Source organism: Salarias fasciatus, chromosome 5 (assembly GCF_902148845.1).
Source record: "Salarias fasciatus chromosome 5, fSalaFa1.1, whole genome shotgun sequence".
Classification (NCBI taxonomy): domain Eukaryota; kingdom Metazoa; phylum Chordata; class Actinopteri; order Blenniiformes; family Blenniidae; genus Salarias; species Salarias fasciatus.
In genome coordinates this window covers 14,006,368-14,028,996 of record NC_043749.1, presented here as the reverse complement: position 1 = coordinate 14,028,996, position 22,629 = coordinate 14,006,368, and the positions used below count along the sequence as shown (strand labels likewise).

General features: G+C 40.2%; 3 protein-coding genes across 3 annotated transcripts; all 3 read right to left on the bottom strand.

The window, feature by feature from the left end:
* Positions 1-445: 445 nt before the first annotated feature.
* On the bottom strand, positions 446-6,785 carry eps8l3a (EPS8 signaling adaptor L3a). Its single transcript, XM_030091012.1, has 19 exons — positions 6,671-6,785; positions 6,482-6,558; positions 6,326-6,390; positions 5,997-6,155; positions 5,759-5,908; positions 5,612-5,676; positions 5,464-5,534; positions 5,260-5,369; positions 5,024-5,123; positions 4,334-4,407; positions 4,160-4,234; positions 3,642-3,787; positions 3,400-3,508; positions 3,228-3,271; positions 3,057-3,153; positions 2,529-2,633; positions 1,869-1,954; positions 762-894; positions 446-672 (listed from the first exon to the last, which is right to left on the bottom strand). Exons 1-19 carry the CDS (start codon positions 6,733-6,735, stop codon positions 667-669), a joined length of 1,737 nt encoding a protein of 578 aa, XP_029946872.1. The 5' UTR covers positions 6,736-6,785; the 3' UTR covers positions 446-666.
* Positions 6,786-8,198: 1,413 nt separating this feature from the next.
* irf6 (interferon regulatory factor 6) lies at positions 8,199-15,145 on the bottom strand. Its single transcript, XM_030090822.1, has 8 exons — positions 14,927-15,145; positions 14,437-14,611; positions 11,248-11,443; positions 11,060-11,155; positions 10,722-10,961; positions 9,193-9,585; positions 8,976-9,094; positions 8,199-8,865 (listed from the first exon to the last, which is right to left on the bottom strand). Exons 2-8 carry the CDS (start codon positions 14,608-14,610, stop codon positions 8,647-8,649), a joined length of 1,437 nt encoding a protein of 478 aa, XP_029946682.1. The 5' UTR covers position 14,611; positions 14,927-15,145; the 3' UTR covers positions 8,199-8,646.
* Positions 15,146-16,320: 1,175 nt separating this feature from the next.
* LOC115387919 (guanylyl cyclase-activating protein 1-like) lies at positions 16,321-18,953 on the bottom strand. Its single transcript, XM_030090824.1, has 4 exons — positions 18,608-18,953; positions 17,770-17,919; positions 17,424-17,514; positions 16,321-16,850 (listed from the first exon to the last, which is right to left on the bottom strand). Exons 1-4 carry the CDS (start codon positions 18,803-18,805, stop codon positions 16,720-16,722), a joined length of 570 nt encoding a protein of 189 aa, XP_029946684.1. The 5' UTR covers positions 18,806-18,953; the 3' UTR covers positions 16,321-16,719.
* Between the last annotated feature and the right edge of the window lie 3,676 nt (positions 18,954-22,629).

The following is a 22,629-nucleotide window of genomic DNA, read 5'->3' as shown; positions in this document are numbered from 1 at the left end:
ATCCTGAGTTTCCCTCTGAGCACTAACACTGTGACTGTTCAAACCAACTCACTGTTCAATAACCATGTGCAAACTTCAGCATCTCACTAATTTTTGTGTTTTCAGCTGACTTTTCAGTGCAGTTCACAACCCATCATATAATCTGAAACTCAAGATGTGTTTGTGTTTATAATATCTTTCTCGAAAGACCTTTTTTCCCCACTTTTGCCTTGTTTCGTGTCCATTAATCTGTAGCCTTACTGCTTGTGATGGACTGCCACTGTTTTAGAGACTCGGATGAGGTTAGTGTGTCTAAACAACAAAATAAAGCATGTTTATACACTAAAGATTTACCAGACTTGACTTTTATTTACAGGGTACATGAGGAGCACAAATATCAACTTTCTGCCTTGGAGTATTCATAATGCATCATCACTATGTATTCACTGAGTTGTCTTGACTTCCCTTACGATTATTTACATTTATTGACAGTAAACCGATATTGATCACATACTAAATTCAACATACAAAGTGCCATTGATAGTATTTGGAATAAAGTGTAGCATCTAGTTTCAATTGAAAAACTTCCGCTGTATCTTCTATTTTCATTGCTTTCATTGAATATTATTGGAAAACAGCTCTCTTGTTTCAACTTTCCTCTTCTCTTTTTCAATGTGCAGCTGCCTTTTAACTCTGGAAAGACAAAAAAATGTTGCATTTATATCTGTTATCATCAACAATGCCAGAAAAAAAAAACGTTTCTGTATCATAATGTAACTTACTTCCAGAGAAGATTTCACTGCTTGCAATTTGAAGAAGACGCGGCCGCCTTCCTCTGGACACACGATCTTCAGGTCCTCTCGAGACATCCCGATGAGCGCCGAGCCGCTCAGCACGCCCAGACAGCGCACGGTTCTGCAAGAGATCAACCGCTGAATAAAACAACACAAACTTCTCGTGATCACACACAAGTGATCCCATCACTCAAACATTACTCATTAACAAGTCAAATTTAGTGAGTACAGACACACACACACACACACACACACACACACACACACACACGTCGCGTGACATAATGTTAATGAATGAATGAATGTCTTTATTTCGAGCCAGACAAAGAAATGACATAATTAATAATGACATCATCATTACTACATATGTCACTGTCAGTGGAGGGCGCACAGCGCACGTGTGTGTCAGGCACGTGTGTAACCAGTATCTCTAAAATTCAGAATGATGACAGATCGTTGTGCTGCTTGTTTGGCAGCCTCGTTGATTCGTCCCGGAACAATTCAGTTTGAATGAAGACTTCGTTGGTGGAGACTATAGATTCTTTAAAGGAACTGTTTCTTCAATGACAGGTGAAAAATGGAAATGATTTGAATAATTTTCATAGTAAATTTCTTACTTATTGCACCTTTCGTAATATCTAGGGCTAATTTTAACTGCGTTTGGCCATTTCAGGCCAAGGCTGAAGTGAGCACCAGCCATTGTCAGTTTTTTCTCTCATTGAAATACGAAACACTGAACAGAAATAAAAAGTCTTGCATGAGCAGCTGGTTTATTTTCACATTCACAGTCAACCTCGAGCATATTGCTAATATATTTAATATTGAGCTTGCTGAGCTTTCTGCTGATCCTGAAAGGACTGACATTTTTGTATTGATCCTTGTAATAACTCACTCACTAAGGTATGAATTGGTTTGTCATGACCTAATAATTCAGTCACAGATGTTGACTTTGACTGATCAAGTTCTTCACCACCATCATATTTTCCCAAACATCCACTTTCAGGAACAATACTTTATATTCATAGAAATAAGATCATTTTCATGCAATCAATCAGTCTGTAATAATGTTTGCCAGTCAGTTGTATTTATACTCACATGTCACTGAAGCCCTTGTCCACGAGCCAGGCTTTCACCTCTGGAGGCCTCGACTTCCTGGTGAGAACAGGAGGAGCCGCAAAGCCCTGAAACAGGATCAGAACGTGTTGTCATACCAGTTAAATTCCATTAGAGTTTAACTTTTTCTTCTTAAGTTTCAAGTTTACATGATTTCTATTGACTTTATTGTTTTTATTTGCTCCTATTCGCTGACATACAACTATCATCCATAACATTATCACCACTGCCAGAAGCCATAATACATCTAGAGAGGACAATACAATACATTCAGCAGGTGGTCATAATGAAATATTTCTACAGTAAAACTGTACTTACTAACATATTTAAGATATTTATACTCGAGAAGCTTTTACTTTCAGTCCCCTTGAACATAAGTTACCATGAAGAGCTCAAAGCAGCAGTCAGTAACAGTTATTGATCATGGAAGTGCAGAAGTTGATCAATTTATGAGTGAAAGTGGAGACCCCGTGCTTCCTGTTTCTGCTCTTGATGAGGTTATTGCTTGTACTCTGGCACAGCGCCACAATAGCAATGTTGTTTGATCCATAAGAAACGGAATACTTTCATTCTGTCGGTTTATTTTACAGAGTTGCAGTCCTCTGGGTTCTCTGGGTTTTGTGTTGCTGGAGTTTGACCCACCTCATCAAAGCGCTTGTCAGGATCTTCCAGGATGTTATTGGGCACAAAGCCTTCCTCCCCTCTGTTATTCCTCACTTTCCACCACTGTTTTGACATGTCCAGTACCTGTGAAGAGAAAAAAGCATCAACTAGCAGCCAGAAGTGGAAACAGCACCAAACAACTGTTCTCAGTTTTAACTGTTACATTGCTTCAGTTTTACTCAAATCAAAGTAAAAGCACAAGCACAGCATCTTTCTCAGAAGTAGTCAAATTATCAGCTTGTAAACAACCCCTGTTGGAATATATTAAATGTTAATTGAAATTATGGGCATACACAGAAGGACCATATGATTTTCAAAGTGTAAGTTGTACATATGGTGGAGTAAGCAAACATACATTCTTAATTTAAAAATAAAATCACGACAGCATACAGAAATATTGTGGCAATGTGAGCATTTACACTTTTCAACCTTGCAACAAAGGGGGATAAAATATTTGAATTGTTCCCAAGAAAACAAGATAAAAAAGTAGAATTTTGTCCTGAATACCTCCAACAGTTCTCCTTTAGAGACGCTCAGTTCTTGATGATTTCTGGCACTGAAGTCATACTTAGCGCGCAGGGGGGACTGCCTTGACCCGGCGGAGCTGTAAAACATCCCACCATGAATCAAACATTCACAATACACACACTGTGTATTGATCAGTGTGTTGCTGCTTACTGTGTTTGCTGATCAGAACGTGGAGGGTTCCACCTGTCTGGAGTCTGTGGAGAAAAGCTCAAACGATTCGTCTTTTTTTTCATGATGTAGCAATAACTTATTTCAGCAGAACAAAAGGAAACATTTAGGGGTTGTGATTATGAGCTGGTCTGGCTTTGGGCTTCCTCCTCACCTGCTCAATGGGATCAGACGCTGCAAGGGCTTCTCGGGGATTCCATTCGTCAACGTACTGGAGGGAGGGAGTGGGATTCTCTTCAACAACATCCTGTGGCCAATGAGAGCTGGAAACAAAATCACACCTGATTACGCTGCTGCTGACACACACTCACGGCAGGCAGCTGAATCTGTGGAATTGTAAATGTGGGCCAAAATCAGTGACAGATGGATCTGAAAAAGGCCAAAAAGATTTTGCACCTGGGAAAGTTCCAGGCGTCTCCCAGAGCGTGCCACAGCTTGCTCTCCTCGGGGGACAGCTCCTCACGCAAGAGGTGGATGGTCTGAAGCGTCAGCGGCGGTGTCATTATTCTTTGAGGGAGATCATTTGGGCAGCGACCCACGATCTAGACAGAAAGATAACAGTGGTGAGAGGTGCAGGATTAAATTATATTCAGACTGCTGATGGGATAACGATACTGACACTGAAGTCAATAATGAATCAAGTTTGAATTATTTAACATGCAATCATGAACAGGAAACAGAGCAAACACTGATCTCACAGAGAAGTAATCATACAGAGAAAAAGGAGCAAAGAGGTGTAGAAAATATGTTAACGGTGGAGATTAATAACATTTAACAGTGTTTGCTTGGTAGCAGACACTAAACCCATTAATAATCAATGAGCAATAGGGTGGAGCTTTAGGGACACATTAATAACCATAAAAACATATCATGACAGCAAGTTGTTCAAACATCAATATAAATTAGTGACTTACGAAAGCCAATGTGGAGAACAGGGAGTGAACAAATTCAGGCACATCAGGATTGCTGATCTGTCCCTGCAGCAACGCCTTTAAAAAAAAAAAAGAGGGATGTTATACACAAAAAAACCCCACTGAGACTAAACACACCCTGATGTTGGCCTTAAATCATAAAGTTAAAACACAAACCAGAAGGTTGAAGCATTTTTTGATTTTATGGAGAACTTCTCCAAAATCATCCACGTAAGGCATTCCTCCTGCTTCTGAAATAAATCAAAATACATTCATAATCCACAGGTGACCATCATAGATTTCCATTAGAAAATTATATTTTAATCTCAGCCATAAGAATAATCACAATATCCATAAAAATCTAAAGACATTCATAGAGTATAATATAAGATCATCTTATAAGTGTTGGTTTCCATTAATTTTCAAACACCATCTTAATATTGATGATATTAAACATAAGTATAATTCAATATTCATAGAAATGAGTGTGAAAATAGATTCACATGTAGTGGGCAAAGTAACAAATAAAAACTGAAAAGGGAATATGAGATCAGGAGCTGACAAAATGCTTAAAAATTCCAGTAAAAAAAACCCAACAAAACTATTACGGATAAAGTAACATATTATATTATAAATACATTTTCTAAATCATGTAATTTGACCCCAAAAATTTAAATAAACAAAAAACAAGTACGATTAATAAAATTAAGTTTTAAAAAAAAATAAAAGAAAATCAGTTTATAAAAGAGAACGTCATGACTTAATTTTAGAATATAAAGGAATACTGGCCTCGGTAACAGTCTGTAAAATAACAAAATCTGAGTTGGGCATTCACATAATGTGTGTTTTAGTTTTATATTTACATACCTTTTTTCTTTTTCTTCTTCTTCTTTGTACTTTTAGCTTCCACTGCAGCTAATCGTCCGATGAAGATTTCTATTTCATTTAACATCTGATTCAAAATACCCTGTAAAAAAGGTCAATACATTACTCTCCACATCTTCTCATTGAAATGTTTTTTATACATATCGACTGTGTCATTCCAGCTCCTGAAAAACAGAGTTCCCATCATGCAGATCCTCTGATCGCTGAGGGACACTCACCACATTCGTCTCTGTGGAAGGAGGATCAGAATCTGCCTCGGAGAAACGAGGTGAAAAGCCATCCTCCTCCTCCCTTGGAGGCAAACCCAGTCCACCATCGATCTGGTCGCCTTCCCGCCGCGATGACAAAATCAGACAGAGAGGAGATTTGAGCTACGATCTTGGCAGGAAGTGTTTCGTGAGTGCGAGGAGCGGCAGCCTCACCGTAGTCCGGGGCGGCCCACTGTGTGTCCAGCTCCACCGCAGAGCCCAGCACGCCTGCAGGGCCGTTGCTCCTTCAACACGTGTCACAGGTGAGATTTAATAAAACATTAACACATTACAGTGTGCATGAAGGTACATTTGAAACTACCTGAAGCCTGTGTTGTCTTTCCTGCGTGACATTGCTCGCGAGAGGTCTCTCTCGATGTAGTCGGCCTGTGAGCCACACCAAAGAAGTCAGTCATTTGAGAAGAAGGAAAAAACAAAAACCCGACCATCTCCATGCGTTTGCCCTCACCCGGACATCATCGCACTGGAACATGAAGACTGTGGTGGTGCGTTTCCTCCTGGGCTGGACTGACACGGTGAGCAGGGAGTTAAACACTCCTGTGTTCAGCACGGCTTTCAGGCCCTGGACGTCACCCAGAGCCACCGACTCCAGCTCCTCCTGAGAAGACGCAGCGGCCTGGGCGTCACACACGGCTCCCTCCATCCCGGAGGTTTCGCCTCCTCACATGGACTGTGCCGGGCTGTACCTTGGTTTCGATGTCAATCAGCAGCAGGCTGGTGTCGTGCACCTCCAGGAGCATGTCCTGACCCCACACTCGTCCCAGCTGGTCCAGCAGCTTCAGACGCTCCACGCAGTCGATGATGTTTCTCAGCTCCCTCCCATCCAGATCACAAGTAAACAAATGCTGCAACACGGGAGCGATGGACAAACAGCCGTTACTACGACAGTCAAAAGTCTGGATGTGGATATAAAAGGCAATAGCAAACTGTAACGATCGTGGCATAAAGAAGAAGACGGCAATATTCCAGCTATGATTACGATGTGGGTTACATTTTTATGATACTTTCTGTTTACCTCCACTCTGTACTGAAATTTGTCCATCATCTGGTTTATAGATGTTGCATAATCCTTCCTCTGCACTGTTGAATGATCAAAAATAAACATATAAATGGCTGTCATCCTTATCACCGAATAGGCTTGGAATGTTGCTAAACACGGCAGTTGCCTTACAGTAGATGGACTTCCCGCTGGGTCTGGACAGACCTGACACCTCTGAGGACACTTCATCCGTGGTGGAATAACCGCCGCTATAGGGGGGGAAAACAACAACGCCACGTACGTCAAACACTTCTGAATGTTAGAACCGCTGGAATCGTCTGACTGGATCCGTGGATCTGGGATATTTTGAGAAATACATACAAGGACTTCACAGACTCTGCATAGCTGCTGGTGTCTCCACCAAAGGGACTGTGTGTCCTGAACATAGCGACCGGTCACACCTGTGGTGTCACACACGAGAGAGAAATACAAGCACCATAAATGTCTCATGTCAGCGGTAAACTGAGACTCAACCAAGCTTCACTGGTTATAATCCAACAAATGTTGAGTTTTAACTGAGACATTTCAAATGAATCGTATGTGTGAACTGGGAAGAATCAAACTGCTTTTAGATCCTCGGTTTGTACATTTACCAACAAAATAGAACAAATCAGACCGAGTTGACCAATGTTAAAAAGGATTTCACTGCGTGAAGTTGATCACTGTTTGCTTCCTCTCGAGCTTATCAGACATGTTGTACTACTCTATTCGAATCGTCCAAAATTCAATCCAAAAACTCGTTAAGTCTTCACAGCACATCAAAAGACAAATACATATTAGTGGTTACTGGCTCTTACCTTTACTCTCTGCTGAACGTTGCCGTCAGTCCCTCTTGTAACTACGTCCAAGTCCGACACATCGACAAGATCCACCCAAGGAGACTTCCTCATAAAGCAGAGGGACAAAGTCCAGCGGCGGCAGGACGGGCTGCAGGATGACTGAGGCGCATGAGTGTGTCAAGTTTTTATTGTTGCATCAAATGCGAGCAAAGGTTGTGAAATATGGAAATCACCACACCCTGGAAAATGTTTTTAGTGTATTTAAAATGGCATCTTTTTTTTCCTCTTGTGTCCAGGTGTAACTCAGAACATTGAGTGTAATGGAAAAGTATTTGTCCTGTATGCTATTTATTCAACAATTCATTCAAATACAATTAAATTGTGAGGCCAAATCTAAAATAGCAATAGTGTCAGAAATTGAAGTTACAAGAATTTAACGTCTATTTTCTTCACTTGTGCCTCCAAACAAGCATTACATTGGTGGAAGAGTGCCTGCTGCCAACTCGTCATGTCTGGTGGAGCCAGAAAGGCAAATATTAACCAAGAGTTCCTGCGTTATTTAACCAACACAAGGTACAGCAGCAGGACTATAATTACCCAAAAGGCGCTTGAAAAATGCCTCAGGTCCTAAGAACAAATGAAAATTGTAATCATACAGGGTTCACTTTGAGTGGACTAGTTTAATGTGTTGCAAAGTTAAGCCACGTCCAGAAATGTTTCATTTCCAATAAGCGGTTTACACGTTTTATTTTATTGAGACATGCAATTACAAGGTGAGTAATCTTACATTCAAGAAGCCATAAAACAAATCAGCACTTCAGGAGCAGCCCTTCCACTTCCAGAGACACCCAGGTAGCTTATTGTGCTGTGAATATGAAGAGGACTACCTGGATACTACAAAGAGCTGAAAACCAAAGATCCCACACTGATATTACAGAGTTCTCGTCTATCATGTCTATAAAATACATCCGCTGGGCTAATAACATTTTGAACTGCTCTCCACTGGCCCGACTAGTCAGAACATTTCCACATTCATCCATCTTTAATTCACATTATACTACATTATGCCCAAATATACAAACCAATTAACTAAAACACTTCAAAACATTAAAGTTCAAACAATAAAAATCTTTCTGTTGGGTTTTTTTTTTTGCCTCATTTCATGATGACAAAGTCTGGTCATCTGTGGACCTGTAGTGGATAAATAATGCAACGAGCGATATCTGTAACTCATTAACCAAGTTAAATGTTCCCCTGAGGCAGGGAGGACTTTGGTCCGTGTGAGCACGGTGTTCGTTTACAGTTCCTAATGCAGATTAGCTCAGTTTTCAGGGCCAAACTCCCATGTGTATAAAGAAGACTTGTCAGCATACGTGTATAAGAGAAACTAAGAAAACAGGTGAATCCTGGACTACATATTGTGCGCACTCGTACATAACGACTACACAGATTACCGTTTACAGGAGGTAACTCTCAGTAGCAGTAGGAAATATCGATCAGAGTTCAGTGTTCGCTGCTTCATTGAGTCTGGTGAACGGTGTTCAGGGCCTGGCCGGGGGGCAACACCCAGCTGTCCTGGCCCTGCTGCAGCAGGCAGTACACCTGCTTCAGGTGGGACACGATGTTGTCCTTGATGTCTGGGATAGAAATCTGCAGGCGGACGCTGCCGCTGTCAAACGATCGTGTGTTGTCTCCGGAGAACATCTCGCTTATCATTCGAGCCACCACTGGGACGACCTGCCGGGTGACAGAGGGACAGAGCGGCCCTAAGTTAACAGTCTGGCTCACATTCACTGGTCTGCAGGGTCTCCAGATAACCTCTGAAAACACTTCAGATGAGTCCGTACCTGAACCATGATGAGCTTCCTCTCTCTGGGTTTCCCATCAGGCCACTCCTCCCCAAAGCAGAGGCTGATTTCAAACTGAGGCGGGGCTGGAGTCTGGCCACGCTGATGGGCGATCACACCTGTACGTCAGGAACGTGAACCAGAGCTGATCAAACTGCACTAAAAAGAAAAATACAGAATCGAGTTCTACATTGTAGTGATCTGTAACACAACTCACCACTGAGAAAAGACTCCAGACAGAAGAGTTTGACCTTCCTCTGCCGCTCTATGAGGTTTGGCGCGGCCGGGTTCGGCGCACAGGGGCCGGACCAGTACACCTTACACTGGCACAGTCGCACGGCGTAGATATCGTGGCCGTTGACCTCCAGAATCAGGCCTCTGTCCATCACGTCCAGCAGGCGGTTGGTGAAGACCCTCTGCTTGTCGTTGGTGATGTGCTCCGTTGTGGGGAAGCGCAGCTGCTCCAGGTTGACCGGCCCGAACAGCTCCTCCTGGTTGATCATGGGCCCCAGGTCTCCGTAGAACAGCCTGCAGCCGTGCGGGTTGCTGACATTCACGATGGGACACATGTCCTTCCCCCGGTAGAGGAACTGCACCTCCAGGTCTGTCACTGCGTCACAGAAGACACACTTTTCAACCAGTGTCTGGAACACAGTCTGTCATTCAAGCTTCAGCTGCACAGCACCTTTCAGGCAAATATATGTCATTTAAAGTCCTTCACATTTGAAGAATAGAGACGAACCAGAGGAACACGAGACAAAGATTCATGTTCAATGAACTAGAAGTAATAATACTTTAGGTTGTTGATTTGAAACTCGTTGAAAAAAATATTTTTTGGTTACCACTTTTGATTTTAATGATGCATTTGTGTTTTGCAGCATGATGTTCTCACATTTAGAACTTTAACACACACAGAAAGTATGTGAAGGGCTAATAAAATTCACAAGAGACTAATTACAATACTTCAGAAAACAACTTGGAAAACTGAATATTTGATGAACTTGACAGCTCGAACAGTTACATAATTCATAAATGTTTATTCTCAGAGGGAACAGTCAATCAAAAATATATCTCTTTTTGATTGAATTTATACAGTAATGTCCCAGTCAGCTCACTTACTATGACCTTAGTCTACTTCACGCTCTTCACCATTTAATTTCTGTATTGAATTGATCTTATTGTTCATTTAGCAAACGATCAAAAATATAAAAAGTTCCGAGTGAAAATGGACTCCGGGAGCTAAAATACATAAAGCTTCAAGAAAAGCATCCTGGAATTCAAGGGAGTTAAAGATGCTTCATATTCTTACTCAAAAAAAAAAAAAAGATCAGAAGAAATAATGTTCTATTAGCAGACTACATGAGTCCAACTTTGCAGCCTCTAATAGCTTAAAGAGCAAGGTCAGTGAATTCATTATAGCTCTGAAGGATAAAGCTCGTGCCATTTAGGAAAATATATATTAGATATTTGGAGAAACCTGGTATCAGCAGGTGTTTTCAGCAAGACCAACATAAAACATATCGACTGTTCAGCGACGGGGATTAATTGGTAGCTGCTTTTAAATTCATTGAGATCCTCACTTATTGTAATTTATTAAACTGTGTATTTATTGTAAATTTTAACTCTAACTCCCAGGGCTCCTTTGAAAAAGAGGTTTTTAATCTCAATGGGACTTTCCTGGCTAAATTAAGGTTAAATAAAAAAAATTCCATTCCATTATTATGATGGCAAACAGAGGATTCTCACTTGGGAGAGAGGTGATCCACGTTTCCGGAGAAACAAAGAAGTTTTCTGTGAGAGGCGGCGGCTGCACCGAGGCGTCTGGCAGAGGAGCGGGGGGCAGGGCCGCCAGGGCTGTCGGCTGCATCTCCACATCTACCGGCTCCTCTTTGGGCCAGACCTCACTGGGAGGCGGGCAGCTGGGTGGCTGCATGGGGGAGTCGGAGCTCATCGGGGACCACATGATGTTAGGAGAAGGACTCGTACCTAAATGAGGAGGGAAGTAACAATTTCAACAAACCATCCTTTGCTTACCTGTTATACCATCAAAAAAGTTAAATCATGATGAAGGAAAGGCTATTTACCATTGGATGGGTATGGAGGGAGAGATCCAGGTGTGCTTGGAATGTCTTCCTCACCAAGATCGTCACCAGACGGCGTCCAAGGATCCTCTGAAGAGGCTGTGAGTTCAGTAAGAGGGTTTCAGTGAGGTGGCCGGGGCGTTATGACAAATATGCAGGAGTTCAGTCATATAGAAGCTGATCGTGCTCGCCTTGGCTAGTGTGGGACTGTGGGATGTCGCAGACATCATATATCTTCAAGGGATTCATGGGGACCTCTTTGGTGCCGTCGTACACAAGGTTGAATTCTCTGCTTTTATTCAAGGCGCATCTGAGCTGGGCTTTCCACTTTGCAGGATCTGGTTCGTCAACTCCCTCCTGGAACTTCCCGGTTTCCACAGCCCACGCCTAGAGGAGTGTCAAAACAAAGAACGCATCAATTGTTCTGGCTCAACTTATTCATATTTACAAGCCTCTATATAAAATCTGGCTGTAGATTTGTGGCTAAATAAGGACGGTTTGTCTTCATCAGGTACACGTCATCCACTCACTTTATCAAACGGTGAATGGATTTCACTAAAGCCCATCTCATTTAGACCATTTTCATACATGTTAACACCAGTTAGCAAGCATTGTCTAGTGGTGCGAGTCCGAGTGGGGCCACAGTCTTTCTGTGCAGCGTTTGGATATTGTCCCTGTACATGTGCGGGAGTCCTTCCTTCAAAAAAACATGGATTTGAGACTCAAACTGCTTGCTGTGTGTGTGACTGTAGGTGTGTTTGGTCAGCGATGGACGGTCTTTCCGCCCATACTGCACTGGGATTGGCTCCAGTATAGAAAAAGGATGAATGCCTCCCCCAGTCACTTCAGCCTCAGGTTAATTCAGCTGAATGTCCGTGATTAGATTGCAGTAATTTGTTCAAAGAGCCAACAAGTCATAGAAATAACAGAAACAGGCAAAACCAAAATTATTCAAATTTCACTTTGAAATAAATTAAATACCACTGATAAAAGTGGCTTGTAATGAAGTTCACTGATTAAACCAAGCAGCTTGCTACATATTGATTGTTTGATGCCCAGCTATAGTTGAGTGTCACTGAATGACTTTATTCTTGGTAAAAGACTTTGATCACGTATCTGTATAAAGTGCTTTTGGTAATTTGCATGATACACCTCTGCAAATATCCTTAATTAGGGGGGATTAACCCTTGTACAAAATTAACAAGTATAAGCCTGCACGCTAAAATAAATTGCATGCAAGCCAAGTTGTACCGATTAAATGCGCACCGCAATCCAGGTTTCTAAATCGCGGAGTAGCGCTTTATCTATGGCAGGAGTTGAGCTTTCAAGTCACTCCTTGGCTCCATAAATAACTACCAGTATTGGAGCGTGAATCTCCAGCAGAAAGCACGGACGTGTTTACCCAGAGACCCCAGAGTTAAAACACTTGGCCGTCACTTACCGTCACGAGGTTAAGAAGTGTTGAAGGCTCAAACGTTAATTTAGTGCTGGAAGTTTGAGTCTTCGCAGTCGCGCACCTGCATCGCTACAAATTAGCTCACACGTGATTGGCTGAAAATGACGGACTCATCTGATTGGCTGAACATGTTTTTGGGTTGATTACGTAAAGACGCCGCTTTTACGCGACACGTCAATGAAAAAGCCATATTGCACCGGGCAACACTGACCAGTGGAAAAATAAAATTGTGGGAGGAGGGAAATTTTCAGGATATAAAGCAAGTTAAAATTATATTGTAACATGTTCAATCACATCTTTCTAATCTAAAACGGACCGATGATCTCAGTGAAGGGCCAACAGGCATGTGTATTTACATGGTAACATTACAATGGTACAAAAAGACAATGTTTTTCAAATAGTGTCAAATATCCATGGTGGTCCATGGTGCTCTGCTTGACAAGCTTGCAATAATAATATTGCAAAGAAAAGAATAGCACTTTTTTTTCAACATGAATAAATGTTGCTGAAAAATAAATTCACTGAAATTTATTCATTTGCATGATACTTCCTTTCACTAAAACAATGAATCATCAGTTGTTACTGAAATATTTTTTAAAAATAAACCCTGTAACTGATTGTGCACACTCAAGATCAAACTGTGATCTTGTTTGTGACGACTGAATTACTATGAGTTTGATGTCTCTGAACTAAAATGGACATCACTTAACTCTGCTTGTGTTTTAGTTTGAAACATCAGCAGCTCGGTGACTATTAAAACACAAAACAAGTTCTGCTTTGAACTTTTTCAACTTATCATTGGAGAGAGGAAAAAAAAATAGCAGAGATGCCTATACAGTAAATCTGCTTTATTCCTGAAACTAAAATGATTTAAGCGGATGTCAAAAACCAAAACACACTCTTTTTGACAAATTAATTCTGTCATTGAAACAGATGCTGATACTACAGAACATATAGAGCATTTCTGTACAAAACTGAACAGAGCAGTTTAATGAAGAATGGTGTAGTACACTTCATTGCTGTAGAACTTGTGTAACTGCATTTGTGTAGAAATGTATTAACAGCACACAATATTGGTTTACGTGAAGAAACTGAAATACTTTGATAGTAATGTGACTCCACAATAATCAGATAAATGCAACCCATGAAATCATGACTTTTTAACACAAAAAAGATTTTTAAAGATAATGTTATTTTACTCAAGATCAAAAGAATATTTTGTGCTCATACTATTAACATCAAAATTCTTCAAGTTATATACATATAACAAATATAAAAATAAGCTACAAATGCTGGGATTGTGTCAAACCTTTTGATCATTTTAACAGTAGTTATTTTGTTACATTAGACAGAACCTGTATTCATTTTCCCTTGTGCATGGCCTTCAAAATAAAGCCATCCATAAAACGGTGTTCAGCTAATAACTGAAGTCACAGTAGTTTAGCTCCATATCCTTGCAGGTTTGAATGTTAATGTACTTGATAATGTTTTTTTTTTTTTTTGGTAATTTCCCTGCAACAACTTCTATTTGTACAGTTTATTTCAAATTACATTTTTCCAGTGAAGCTGACAGTGAATTCATATATTGAAAATCTCAATAGCATCACAGAAAGCCAGATCATTTTCCAAAAATCATTTTTAGATCAACTACTTTTTTTTTATCTGGAGTTAAATAAATATTGCACCAATATTTGAAACACCTCTCTAATGTGTGTCCATTGGAGACATAGAGTGAACCTTGAATATCTGACATAAGAGGCCAGAAACATTTTATATGAGGAGTTACAAAACAGTGTTGAGTTATCAAGGCCTGGCCTCAGTTCATAAAATGATACACTTTGACACTTTTAAGAGAACATGCCCATCTGACGCTGGAGGATGACCCACTTCTCACTCCTGCAGAAACTTAGCAGAACATCTTTACCTTGAATATGGTGTCCTCGTCTTCGTGCTGAGGTGTGTGTCGGGTGGCATGTTTCCACGGGATCCTGAAGCGCATGGCCTCCCGGTCCATCCACACCAGATCCGGGTAGCGGCCGCTGTCCACCTGGGCGATCAGCCACGGCTTCAGGCGGACACGTCGCGGGGTGACGGACATCCTGAGAAAGCACAAGTCAGTCCCGCCTGCACAGCACTGCTCATGGGCAGCAGGTAAATCTCGCCGAGCTGCAGATCTCTCCCCAAACCCCCCGCACGCACGTCGCTCGGGACTTTCCAAACACTCAAAGCTGCACGGCTTCACTTGGACGCACCGAGCGACATATTAGAGTTTTCAATCAGCTGCTGCACATCAGATCCTGCCGGATTGTTCAACATTAGCTTTAAATACGAGGATGAAAGCCGAACAGAGACAAAAGCCCAAAAAATAAATAAACAAAGCGGAAGAGCTGCGCGCTGAGGTGGGACGAACATACCTGTAGTGAAGCAGGAAGTTCGAGCGCTCCTTTTTTTTCCCCCCCTCTCGGTCTGCAGCGGCTGGGATTCAAACCACCGGTCTGTCCGGGCTTTCCACTGTCCCACCCTGAACAAACTTTATCGACGACCGTTTGAAATCAGCGGACTGATTATAACAGACGGAGGCGACGCTGATGTTTTCCCGGCCGCCTCGGCTCTTCCCCCTTCCTCCTCCTCACCGAAACTCGCGCAGGTAGGAGCGTGACGTCACGCCGGTGACACACCTTTTCCCGGGAAACTTTTCCTTCGCATAACAGAAAACCTCAACTTTTTAAAAGAAAAATTTAAAACAAATAATAATAATAATAATAATAATAATAATAATAATAATAATAATAATAAAAAAGCATGGATTTCAAAGAGCACAGAAGATAATTAGTTTTTCATCAATATTTTAAATAATTGTGATCTGGCCACAAAAATATGTGTTTGTGGAATATTAAAAAAGAAATCAACAAATAAATAAACAGTAGTGTGTCAGAAACAAAATTATGCTACAGGAATTGACGTAACATCTGAATTAAAGGTAAACTTGTGTATTTGGGTGCTTTTATGTGTCATTTTGTGGTGTTTTTAAAAAGGTGCTTTGTAAGAGTAGATACTCTGCTTTACAAATAACTGACGTGCACAATTGCTCACATTTACCAATAGATTTAGGTTACAGGGTAGGTGTATGATCTAATGATGAGCTGTAATAGGAGCAACAGCAGCTCAACAATAAGAAGCCACTCCTTGAAACTGCTCACTGTCTGTCATTAATGTGCAACAATTGGATGTCAAAGATGTAGCCCACATTGCCTCAACATACATCTAATCTAAAGGTAAATGATAAGAGGGGGACAAAAGCAAAAACAATAATTCTCTCATAAGGTTTTTGTCCCAATTTGAGAGATGTACAATGTGCCACATCACCGCAGTCGGTGAAATGCAAGAACCTTAACTTTCCAATTTAAATTGGCTTTAGGTCCTTACAAAATGTATCCCACCATCTTTTCTGTTTTTTTTTTTTTAATGAGAAATTTTTATTTGTGAAAATATTAATATTTATGGTCAAATCAAACACCTTAAGTTATGGTTTATGTTCCTCAAAGTGCAATATAACGATTGATTAAAAAGTTTATGCGCTCACTGCCAACAGAACAACATTGTTCTTTGTCACAGACTCATTTAATACAGTAGTTCTGAAGCGCAAATAGAGCAGAAAATTGATGAAGAAATGAATCAGAGGAAAGCTTTATTTGATAAACATATCTTTATTTCAAAATATACATAAATAAGTTTTGTTCTGTTTGTGGTATGCCACATCTAATATTTGTTTTTCAAAATTAGAAATCAGCTTTGCTGAGAAGGCCTTATAAAATATCTATATACAGCGACACTGCAAACATGGGAAAAATAACAGGTGAGTGTCAGAAATGTATAAAACTATACAAGTGAAGGGATTCATCTTCTACTGGTGGCAGATCATCTAACACACAGAATCTTCATCATATGGATAATGTCACTTGTATGGTAATAATGGCACATAGGAAACAAAGTTTAATTTCAGAGGGATTAAGTTTGAACAGGGAAAAAGTTAAACATCATGTTTGTGAACGCGTGTAAAGTGATAACCAGGTGAGGTGATGGGAAACAGAAATCGACTGATATCCTGAATTCATTTGTCTCTGAGGATAACCTTTGGTAAAATTTTGCATCATCATTCGATCAGCTGTGGCACAGTTATGCATGAACATGGCATGCCATGTCAAAATTAGTTGTTGCCTCTCAACTCTCCTTGAATTTTGTGGACAATATGTGAAAGGTCCAAGCTTTCTGTCAGTGTCTTCAGCAGCATCTCATCATTCTGGACTCCCTCCATGAATTCCTCATAGGAGAGCTCACCTGGAAATTGGAAAGAAAAGAAAAAAAACACACAAAATGTGAGGTTTGTGTCAGAATTAGTATAAAACTACAGATCTGTAACAACAGCTACTTTCTCTTGTTGTTGCCAAACCCCCATGAGATGTAAAATCTCATTTACAAGTTCCAACACAATGAAAGAACAACAGATGCTAGAATGACAGTTATCAATATGATGAATCAGAGTAGCAGAACAAAAACTAAATGCAATATTACCACACCATGACTAAAAACACCCAAAGCAACACATATAAAGCACATAGAATAGAATAGAATAGAATAGAATAGAATAGAATGTATTTATTGTCGTCAATCAAGTACGGCAACATTTAAAAGACAACTATTGGTGTGAATAGGAAAGATATTTTTCTCAACTGCAGACACGTGAGAACTTGTCATTAGAACATTTAATTATTGGGGATCATTTCAAAACAACAGTTTGAGGTATATACTCAAAACTAGAAACCTAAATTCTAATGTTGATTCATTTAATCATAATATACATAAACATTAAAAGAATATTGGGGATATTTTGATAAAGTCCGGTCATCTTACCATCTCCATTGATATCAATCTTGTCAAACACCATGTTGGCGAAGTCCTCTGCTGACATCTCACAGGGAATCCCGTTGATTGCTCTGATGGACTGAAGAAGACAGGAAAACAGACAAGCTCCTGTGAATGCTTTTGCTTTTCAGCCAGTAGATGTCAGCTTAGTGCTGGCCATCTGCCTCTGAGCTGTGCCTGGCCACAGAGCGTGGGACACACCCTCTAGGCCTGAGGTGGGATTTGTGGTGTGTTTACGCCTGGGTGGTCTTAGTAGGTTGTGTCAGGACAGAATACTTGAAACGAGTTGGGTCAGTAAGCCAGGCTTTAACGTGACGTGCAGGCTCATGCGTACCTTGATGATCAGCAGCAGCTCCTCACGGTCAATGCAGCCGCTCCCATCGATATCATACAGCTTGAAGTACCAGCGGAGCTTCTGCTGCACTCCACCTTTCAGCACCAGACTCAGAGCAGCCACATACTCCATGAAATCAATGAAGCCGTCCTGGAGAACAGAGACACTGGTGAAATGTGGAATAACAGTACGAGATGCACTTTACAACCTGGATTAAGCTGAACGGTGTGTTTGAATTTGACACCATTACACGCACATCTAACGAGATAAACATCACACAAAGGTGTGTGTGTGTGTGTGTGTGTGTGTGTGTGTGTGTGTTGTGTGTGTCCACCTGCGTCTAGTTCACATGCATCCATAAAGAGGTTGCACCTGTCTTGTTAAAGATTGCAGGTCAGTTGGGTAAGCAGCAGGATAAGCCCCCTCTCTAATAGGCTAAGTTCTTCTCAAACAGAAATATCTTGGCTGGAATGTTGTCAACTTTTTTCTTCCCCCTAAAGCAAATTACACACATTTCTAACATAATGATAGAAACACAAACAACTTTTTGTTTTAACTTTATATCCCATTATCAGTTTGTCACAATCATTTGTTAGACATGAAATAGAATGTAAACAAACTCATTGATTAGTTAAGTAAAATACTGACAGTGTTTTCTTTTTCTTCTTGCTAGTGTCAGGTATGGGGACACGTGTTGTGATTCATATTTACAGCCACTGATCATTGATCAAACATTTTCAATGTATGTACAAAAGATATACATTTGAGGAAACATCAAATTTCTCAGCCACACAACAGCATGATAACACATCTGAAAGCAAACCAGCAGTGATCTTACATCGTTCATGTCAAACGTGGTGAACATAGATCTCACGTAGGCGTTTGATGTTTCCGTCAGATTACTGAGGCCAAAGAACTTCTTGAATTCGTAGAAGGTGAGCAGTCCGGAGGGACACTCGGTCATAAACTTTCTGTACCACTGATGGCTCTCACAGGCCTGCAGCTCCTCCAGACTCGAGACATTGTTGTTTCCCATGTCTCTTTTTTCCCAAAAACAAAAGCAAATAAATCCTCAGTGCATCCACCGAGCATCCAGGTCCGCTCCCACCAGGGAAAGTGTGTGCGAGCAGCAGGCAGCGCTGGACATGTTCGCCAATCATCTCTGTGCATCTGTGAGAAAAGCTCAGAACTTGTAATCCACTTTGCTTGGCAGTAAAGACTTTAAATATACCAAATAGAAAAAAAACAACTAATCCTCTTGTATAAGATGACCCAGGTGACAAAACTTCAGATGGAATATTTATAGCACCTCAACAGTTACTGCATTAACCTCATGACCTCAAAAGCTAATAATAGTAATAATAATAATACTAATAATAGTAATTTTTTTTATATTTCATAGATCACTGAATCATAGCACATCACAATTTGAAAGAGTTTGGGCTGCACATTTTGAGTGAATAATGTTGATATAAGTAGGCTTTTTTTCATATATAATCTCATATCAGTACATTTTGACACACAAACTTGTAAACACAGACTAACTGAGATATTTAATTCACTTTTTTTGGTTTCTCATATAGGAAGCCCCTAAAGGGACATTAAATATTTGTTTTAAAGGGAGTTTTACGTGTTCCCTTAAAACTTTGACGTGCTCACGTAAAAGTTTTAAGGGAGCACGTAAAACTCCCTTAAAAAAAATGTATGTCCCTTTAGGGGCTCCGTACTCATATGAAACCCAAATAACAAAAAATATTAATTACAAATGCTTATGTTTAACAGGAACGGCACAGTCATGTTCATGTAACCACATTTCTGGAAGTCGGATTTTTGACTGAATAAATGTATGTTTTTAATGACGATAATATGATAAAAATACTTTTCTGTTTGTCAGATCGTGAAAGTGACTGACTTGTAGCTGGCGTTTGTCACTAGGTCGTGTTGTTATGTAAGTGAAAAGTCGACGTCCCGCCGGTGAAATAAGGAAAACAGCTGGTGTTCAGTGAAAGTTTGGCCTGTTGTCCTTCAGTCAGTACTTGTTCACTGCTCACATTGACATGAACTCAGATTCAACAGCAAAGGGGTCAGTGACACCGCAGGAAGGAAAAAAAGAGATGAACTCTCAGATAAATTCAGGTTAATTTGAAATTACGTCACCCATTAAACAGCTCCATGTTTGTTTAGCACTTTAAATCTTTGTAGGGAGTCTATAGATCTGATGCATTCAGACTGTAAATGATAAAAAAACTCAATTACAAAAAAACTCAAATGATTCACTGAAAAACAAAAAACATTCATTAACTATTGAATCCCTCAGAACAGTATTTTTTTTTTCCCAGAAACATCTCCCCCCTTTAGTTCCAATATTCCACGCTGCAACACATCTCCTTACTTCAACACCCATTAATCTAACAGTGTCCTCTCCTCACCAGGCTCTGCAGAAAGCCTGTGAAGCCAATTACTACATCGAGGTGTGTTAAAGCACGGGGCATTTCAAACATGCTTCACAGTGGATCTGTAACGCAGCAGCAATGGCTCACTCTATTCCTACTGTGATGATAGATAGTAAAAATCTGTGTTGCTCGTGTTTTGCATTGGGAGAAGCTTGTTCAGTCTGTCAAGAACTGTAAAGCAGGTAAAACATTAAAGGACGATTCCAGCACATACTTTACATTTTAACCAGCGTCAGTGTGGATGACGAATCCCCGCCGAGGAACTGGATGGACCAGTCTGGTTTGTCTCAAGGACAAAAAGCTTGAGGCACAGCAGAAACAAAGAAACACAGTGGCATTCGGGCAGGGTAGAAAAATACTCACTGCATTAATGGGGAGAAATAACATCGAAACAATCTTGGTATTACGTAATTTTGACAGTAACTTTGGTTTGAATGGAAGTACTTCATTTACTTATGATTATAAATACATTTATATAATCAAAATTGTATTTCTGGGTAACTTGTGTTTGAAGTAAAAAAGTTCTAATAAACCATTACAGTGAAATTATTCACGTTAAACTGTGGACACACTCAAAATGAAACACTGTGTGTTCCACTATTAATGACCAAAAAGCACTGTGTGATGATTGATTTTGTAAATTGGAAACGGTTTCTTTTCATTATCTTCTCCAATTCTAAGTTCTCAGAGTCAAAACACAGAAACAAGCATCAAACAGTGACTGTATGACACCTTCTCTTGAAATGAAATGTAGTTATTTATTGTTCGATTGATTTATCAGTGGGTGAAATGCCACATTTTATTACTGGTGCTGTCTACGTGTGGACAGACACATAAACTAACCCTGGGAGTTCTGGGACAGCAGGGGAGCAAAGGTTTCCATTAGCTGGGATGTGAAGTGTGTGAAGAGTGTAGGAGGGTCTCTGCTCGGGTCAGCTCAACCAGGATTTTTGATCCTCTTTAGCCGAGGCTCTTCTGCATCATCTGCACCATGATCCTGCTTACAGAGGTCACATGCCTGCCTGACACTAATAGGTGAGCAAATACTGAGCAGTGAGGCAGACTTGGAATAAACATTTCAGTCATAATGTAGAAAAAAGCATCCAGAGGGCCAGTGAAGATGTTAGTAATGTGTTTTGTTTAAGCTTAACACATTTTATTAAGTGTTAAAAGCATACAGTTGTTTCATTTCTGCTCAGGTTGGGGCTGTCTTTTTACAGATTGTTAAATACATATGGAAATAATGATTAGAATGAAGGGAACTGAACTTATTTCTGGTGAAATGTTTAGTTTGGTTAATTTTTTTAATCTCTTTTAATAAAATGTGTAATTACTTTGTGTTATTGTCTGCGCCATATTGTTTCTGCATTTCACTGTTGTGCTGTATTTTATTGTTTTATTGGGATATTTACAAAGTGACGTGTTACTGTCACTTCCTTTTAGCAATGACAGAGAAAAGCTTTGTGAAACATATTGAGCTGACTGCATTTCTAAACTATACATTTAGTGTGTGTGTGTGTGTGTGTGTGTGTGTGTGTGTGTGTGTGTGTGTGTGTGTGTGTGTGTGTATCAAGAAAACCTTGGTCAAAGTTGTCATTGTATTTAATCTATAGTTTGTCAATATATAAGTGAACATGAACAGTTTTTCATAACATATAAAATATAAAGTTCTGACCTAATATATATTATATAACTGTATGATATTATCCATGATGAAGCACAATGGAGGTGTAACTAACTATAAATAATGCAGTAAGTAAAAAGAATAAAGTAATTGCAATGTGAGCAAAGTGAAGCATCTTTCCATATTTGAATCTATTTTTGTCGTCTTTGCAGTCCGATCAGGAGCATGCTGGTCCAGATAAACGCTGCTGAACTGTACCATCCAGCTGTGACTTCTACACTTAAGTGTTTGGTATTTGGAAAGTCTGAAGTTGAGTCAGTTCAACAGTGAAAGCACAAACTGAGACTGAGATCAGATTTCCTCAATAGGCTTTTTTTTCACTTTTAATTGCTTTAAGATTTTCTTTTACTTAACACACAGCCCTTTAAAGCCATCATTGTTCATATCCTTATTGAGCTCAGTTTCAGTTCTAGAGCAACATCCACGTTGAAAATCAAACCTTCTTGTCAATAGGGACAGCTCAGCTCATATATATATGTTTATACTGCTGGGAAAACTTGTGCAATAGGTTTCTTACTTCTTATCCTTTCACATACATTCATATATCAGTATTGCACATCATCTATTTGTGTCTCTGTTCAGGGATGAAGGTTTCTGATACTTCCTTCCCACATCCAGTCTGCAGGATGTTGATTTGCTTGCTGTCTGGTGTCATCTTGCTTCACCTGTCATACAATCCTCCAACTCCAGCCAGTTCAAACCCGGAGCTGCGACCTGAAACTT

Excerpts from the sequence above, each read along its gene's own strand:
- irf6 (XM_030090822.1), bottom strand. The coding sequence starts at position 14,610 with ATGTCCGTCACCCCGCGACGTGTCCGCCTGAAGCCGTGGCTGATCGCC. Across the intron at positions 9,095-9,192 it reads TCTGGAGTCTTTTCTCAGTG|GTGTGATCGCCCATCAGCGT; the intron begins GTGAGTTGTGTT and ends CCTGACGTACAG. Across the intron at positions 8,866-8,975 it reads GGAAGCTCATCATGGTTCAG|GTCGTCCCAGTGGTGGCTCG; the intron begins GTACGGACTCAT and ends GTCACCCGGCAG.
- LOC115387919 (XM_030090824.1), bottom strand. The coding sequence starts at position 18,805 with ATGGGAAACAACAATGTCTCGAGTCTGGAGGAGCTGCAGGCCTGTGAG. Across the intron at positions 17,920-18,607 it reads CCACGTTTGACATGAACGAT|GACGGCTTCATTGATTTCAT; the intron begins GTAAGATCACTG and ends TCTGTTCTCCAG. Across the intron at positions 16,851-17,423 it reads GATTGATATCAATGGAGATG|GTGAGCTCTCCTATGAGGAA; the intron begins GTAAGATGACCG and ends TCCAATTTCCAG.
- eps8l3a (XM_030091012.1), bottom strand. The coding sequence starts at position 6,735 with ATGTTCAGGACACACAGTCCCTTTGGTGGAGACACCAGCAGCTATGCA. Across the intron at positions 6,156-6,325 it reads AATTTCAGTACAGAGTGGAG|CATTTGTTTACTTGTGATCT; the intron begins GTAAACAGAAAG and ends CCCGTGTTGCAG. Across the intron at positions 4,235-4,333 it reads AAAAATGCTTCAACCTTCTG|GCGTTGCTGCAGGGACAGAT; the intron begins GTTTGTGTTTTA and ends TTTTTTTTAAAG.